This window comes from Macrobrachium nipponense, chromosome 19, assembly GCF_015104395.2.
Source record: "Macrobrachium nipponense isolate FS-2020 chromosome 19, ASM1510439v2, whole genome shotgun sequence".
Classification (NCBI taxonomy): domain Eukaryota; kingdom Metazoa; phylum Arthropoda; class Malacostraca; order Decapoda; family Palaemonidae; genus Macrobrachium; species Macrobrachium nipponense.
The window spans coordinates 81,803,898-81,809,445 of record NC_061088.1 but is presented as its reverse complement, the minus strand read 5'-3'; the positions used below and the strand labels follow the sequence as shown (position 1 = coordinate 81,809,445).

Genomic DNA, 5,548 nt, shown 5'->3' with positions numbered 1-5,548 from the left:
GAGAGGGAGGGTTCGTAAAGGAAATTGATTTTGGTTGATAGTCACACAAACGCGTGCATAAATGTACTAAGCATTTAAAGCCCACTTGAGTTATTGTTCAGTGTCTAATTATAGAATTGAAGGAGTTTCCAACTGTGGAATATAGACATCCGCTGCTTCTGAAACCACAGCTGTCTGACCACGATTGTCATATCAGTGATAAAGCTGCATCCGCAAAGAAAGCCCGGATTCCTTTCTTTTCTTTAGTGTTGCTAGATTTCGAAAGCCATTGAATACTGCTGCAAACAATCCTTGTGCTTTCCTTTCGACAGGCAATTCAGGCAGAGTGAAGGAGCTTCAGTTCTCGTGGAACATTGAATAGAGAAGCATGAATCTCATCTTTGGAACATTAGCGCTCCTGAGTTTTCGATGTCTCGGCGTTTTTGGTGACTGCGTTACGAAACCTTCAGGTGCGTACTTTTCTATGCCCATTCATGTTATGTTATCTTTGACTTATACAGCAGTTTTGTGTATGAATACTTATGAAAACATATGATAGCCTTTAACACATTTTAAGCCTTAATTAAGCCCTTGGAAAGGTGTGAAAATACCATTATCTCATTATTTTTTTCTCTATCTTGCATCACGATTGAGAATATAATTTAAGTGTAATCGTCAGCATAGTGTAATGCAAGAAGTGCAGACTATTTTCAGCATTAATAAGCGTGAATGTTAGGAACTGGAAGTGTTGTAGCTTCTGATTTACATTTTGAGAAAAATAACGAAATAGAAAAATCTTAATTATATCTTCAAGCGTCCCCAGCTTGATTTCAGATCTACTTCAGAACTGTAGATGTTTCATAGCAGTGACCAGATGTAAGATTCTTTATTATCACTGAGAGGTACTACGGCATCAAGTAGAGTGAGTTTTGCAAACTTTTAGCTGGTTTTTGTAGTGGAAAAAAAAAGATATTAGCTTACTTGAAATTTAGATAGGCACTTAATATGCTTGAGATTCCGACGATATTTTCGACGTTTGCTTTCGAGAAGTGTACGTGCGGCATGATAATGTATGATTGCACACAAACACACACACACACACACACACACACACACACACACACACACATATATATATATATATATATATATATATATATATATATATATATATATATATATATGTTTGTGTGTGTGCGTGTGTATGTAGACCGATAACTTGCCAAGATACTGTCACCAAGCACGAAAGGAAAAATAAAAAAAATCACTTCTTCTATGACATATTCTGATGAATGACAAAGGACAAGTAGTGACGTGTCAACCGAACAATTAATAGGAATTTCTGGCCCCGAACAGGAGAAATGATATAGTTTGCGTGTCTTGATAATGGGTGCTGGCCACTCCCTATTTGTTTCCGCTTGTCATTATGGTTAATTTAGGAACAAAATTAACTAAATTCGCTTTTTTAATTTATATATATATATATATATATATATATATATATATACATATATACATTATATACATATACATATCTATATATATATATATATATATATATATATATATATATATATATATATATATATAGCATAAGAGGCTCATTCAAGATGCTACAGTGTAAATAAAAAATAAGAATTATGGCTGTGGGTTATGAATCAGCCTCTCCCGGACAGGAACATGTTGCTACAATGGATTATGGGGCAACGTAACTAGACGACTAAAATAGAAGAACAACGGGTGATTGGTAAAGTAGATATTGTATTTATGAAGAGAACGTTTGATATTGAAAGGAACAATGGCGTAACCTATGGGAAAATAAGTTGGCCGAAGTAGTTGAAAGAGGTTGCAGATAATGTGTGGTAACCCGGTAACTTAATAATGTTTTCAAATTTTGCCGCAATGCCACACAGACCATTCTGTAGGTCAAAATAACACTATATTGAGTTTCGGCTTAAGCCCTTCCACCACCAGTGAGGATAAACTCTTTAATTTGTCGGAGAAGGATATTTTAGCTAGGGATGAAATAGATCCATTCTCACACAAGTATCTTAGTGTTATGTAGTTATCTTAACATTCAGTGCCTTAATGAATGTTTGTTTTTGCGTTTATAGATTAGAAGGTGGATGTATTTTCCTGCCACAAAATTTTGTGCATTGTCATTTCGTAATATAGTACTGTTAATTTCTTTTGTGACTAAATTCAGCATTCCAGCTAAATTTATACATGAGACATCAAAGCAGTGAACGTGAAACACCGATTTTAAAGTTTATTATGAACCTTTTAAAAACGAGCATTTGTTTAATATGCTTACTCTCAATTGCGGTGCCTTATAAGAGGAGTGATCAGGTCACCAAGAATGATAAGCCTCTTTTCTTTTCTTAACAGATACCGGTAAATTCATGGATAGCTGTGATTCTTGGTTCACCGCGAAAGAATCATGTGGAAAAAACACTCGTACTAATCCCTGGCGTTATGAATTATTATTTAGGCCTGCCTCTGCTAGACGTTATGAGTTACTTGTAAGACCAGATGAGTTACTTGTAAGATCAGAAGAAAAGGACACTGAAGTTATGGTAGACGTGGAAGTTTACAAAGGAAACGAACCAAAGGATGAGAATTCCTTGGCGATTGGCACCAAATCAAGTTACAATGCTTCTATAAGCAGTGATTGCTGGATGAACATCACCGTCCTCCAACCTAGGGTTAGTCTAGTTGTTTTAACTGGTGAGATGTCGATGTAAGTCATTTATAAGATTAAGTTTTAGAAACGCATTATGATTCTTGTCAATTCCATTTAGTTGTATTTTATTCTCTCTCTCTCTCTCTCTCTCTCTCTCACCGATTTGCAAAGTTACAACATAAAATTTTTTTTTCGAAAGATACGATGATTTCATGTGAATTTAAAAAATGCAGAAAACATCGAAATCGCATCTCAGTGGACCCCAAGAGTATTCGTGAATCTGCAGGTGAGTTTCAATTTAGCATCAGGATATTCCTGAAAAACTCTTTGCAGTTCTGCTTCTTTCACTCTGCTCCAAAATGCTCCTAACAAAACTAAGCGTGATTTTCAGTAGGTGGATGAGACCTCATGGAGATGCAAAGTTCCATTAAAACCGAAAGATTTGTTTACAAAGGAAAAAAAATTAGAAAAATGAAAAATAAATGTTCGTATCTATGTCACACTTTTCGCAGAATGATTCAGCAAGGTGTTCATATCTTCGTTATCTTTTTTTAATTGTCAGTTTTTTTTGGGGGGATAGTTTGTAGATAATTTCATGGATACCTATTGTGTCAAATGAAAATAGTATACGTCAAATCCTAGAACAGTGAGTAATCAAATTTTATGGAAAATATTTTGTTCACGTCATGAAACTATCTAGATGTAGGATAAAAGTTAACCTAGTGCAAGGATAAAAGGAGAAAGAACATTTCAACAATCATGCCGATGTATATGTTACAAAATAATCCCTATGCACTGCTGGTTTTTAAGTAGTGATGCTTAAAATTACAAGAATATTAATTTCACCGATTCTCAAAAGTACTAATTTTCAGAATTAAAATTTTACACCAATGATGTTTTCCGTCTTAATCGAACTGGGCATTACCCTAAGCAGAATATCTACGTTACACTACCTCTGTAATGTTCATTTTTCTTAAAACATTAGGATGTTTTTTATTGTTAATGTCATCCAATTTGTTATTTGAGTAAAACAATGTATTTTCACTGTTATGAAGTTTAAAGTTGATTTGTTATGGAAGCGCCCCATGTTTCTATTATGTAGACTATCTCCTTGAAAAAATTAATATTACTTTTATAGTAAAAAATAGATAAAAAAAATATTAGAAATATGATGATTTAATTTTGGCAAAGGCAACGAATTATTGTGAGTGAATTCAATTATCTCATCTTAATCGGGGAGGAGAGAGATGTGTGAATTAACAACTGACTGGCAGTGTAGAGAGTGGATTCAGATCACCTGACCTTAAGCCCTTTATTTAGGCTTACATTTTTTTTTTATTATTTCAGGTATCTACTGGGAATGCCAAAGTCATTTTCAGTGCCAACAATACAGATAACCACGAGTTGACTCGAGATAATGTTACTTTCCTCCGCCTTAAGGCTTCCAGTCCTTTTTCGGTATGCTCTCGGGGTTCCCAAGAACATCGGAATGGTAAGTGTTGCATGATTATTTTTGTCCTGGCTAAAGTTTCGTATTTAACTTTTTTCATGTGGGGTAGAATGTGGTGACTATTAGTTACCTTATGTAAGTCTATATCCTACCTTGATTTGAGATTTCCAATAACGTTGACTGGAATGTTTGAACTTCTTTCGTTGTCTATGCTTTGTATTTCTATTTGTGATAAGATAGGTTTTATTGTTTTATGTCTATGCTTTGTATTTCTATTTGTGATAAGACAGGTTTTATTGTTTTATGTCATCAGTTAGATAGCGAAAAATGGGTATGTTGTTTGTTTCTGGGTTTTTTTAAATATGGTGGGAAAATATGAAAACTGCTAACACTCAGGTTACGACATTTTATGTACTGTATGTGATGACTTCATAAGAACCTAACTACGCATGTGTTTGATTTTGTCTGTCAGCATTATTTAGGTACTCATTTAAATCTCTTAGGAAGACTCAGTGTCACGCGAATTTGCTGCTTTACCAAACTGAAAAGTAGGATGGGAAATAGTTCTGAATAAATAATTAAATAGGTCTGTTGACTATTATAATTGTTATTTGTAGACCATTATATAATTAAATGTACTCTTTTCCTGGTTGCAAATCAAAGAGCAAAGCACTGAAAATAAAACAGTAGACTTTACAATATATTTGTAGTGATAATACTTCTGGTGAAGAGGGTAATGTTTTAAGTTTCATTGCTTAGAAGGTTCATCCACTATTCACCAGGTAAACCATAACTTTTTTCCTGTGACTTTATTACCGGCCACCATAAATTAATGTGACCTTCTTATGTTATATTTTTCCTAGCCAGTATTGTGGCTTTTTTTTCTGACATCATGAGACTTAGTTACCGGCCACCTCGTAATAATTCCTTTAGAGATATAAAGTATCGTGACGCTCTTTTAAGACTGCAACCTTGCTTCATTTGAATTACAGGTCACAACAAGAACTCTGGCAGTAACGATGAGGAGGAAACTCGTGATGAGACCCCAGTTGCTCGTAAAGGTAAGACTGTTGTTCGCACTTGTATCAGTAAACAGAAACTTCAGCTGTGGTTGAACTGTTGATAACCACATTGTAAGTCATTTTATAAATGACAATGGCCTTTTAACTTCTCGATTTCATTCATACTTTTTTGCATGAGCTTGACATTACAAAACCTGAGACCCGAAGGGTAGGATCCTCGTATCAGGACAAGGTCATGACCCTCCCGACCTTCTCGTGGTCAGGTGGGTAACGTGACCTTCTTCTAGTACTCCTAGTGCGAGTTCAAATCATGCCACAGACGTCGGAATTTCCTCATATTCTTGTATTCGTATCTCAGGCTTCGTAGAGATAATGGTTTCCAAAAAGTGTGAAAGTTTGTTTTGGTCTGAAGTT

General features: G+C 34.8%; 1 protein-coding gene across 1 annotated transcript; it reads left to right on the top strand.

The window, feature by feature from the left end:
• The first annotated feature begins 200 nt into the window (after positions 1 to 200).
• Positions 201 to 5,235, top strand: LOC135212155 (uncharacterized). Its single transcript, XM_064245579.1, has 4 exons — positions 201 to 449; positions 2,368 to 2,684; positions 4,010 to 4,154; positions 5,105 to 5,235. The coding sequence occupies exons 1-4, from the start codon at positions 368 to 370 to the stop codon at positions 5,233 to 5,235; spliced, it is 675 nt and encodes a 224-aa protein (XP_064101649.1). The 5' UTR covers positions 201 to 367.
• The last annotated feature ends 313 nt before the right edge of the window (positions 5,236 to 5,548 follow it).

Bases quoted from the DNA above. Each gene is read 5' to 3' on its own strand.
- LOC135212155 (XM_064245579.1), top strand. From the start codon at position 368: ATGAATCTCATCTTTGGAACATTAGCGCTCCTGAGTTTTCGATGTCTC. The intron at 450-2,367 runs GTGCGTACTTTT...TTTTCTTAACAG, and splicing joins CTGCGTTACGAAACCTTCAG to ATACCGGTAAATTCATGGAT. The intron at 2,685-4,009 runs GTTAGTCTAGTT...TTATTATTTCAG, and splicing joins TCACCGTCCTCCAACCTAGG to GTATCTACTGGGAATGCCAA.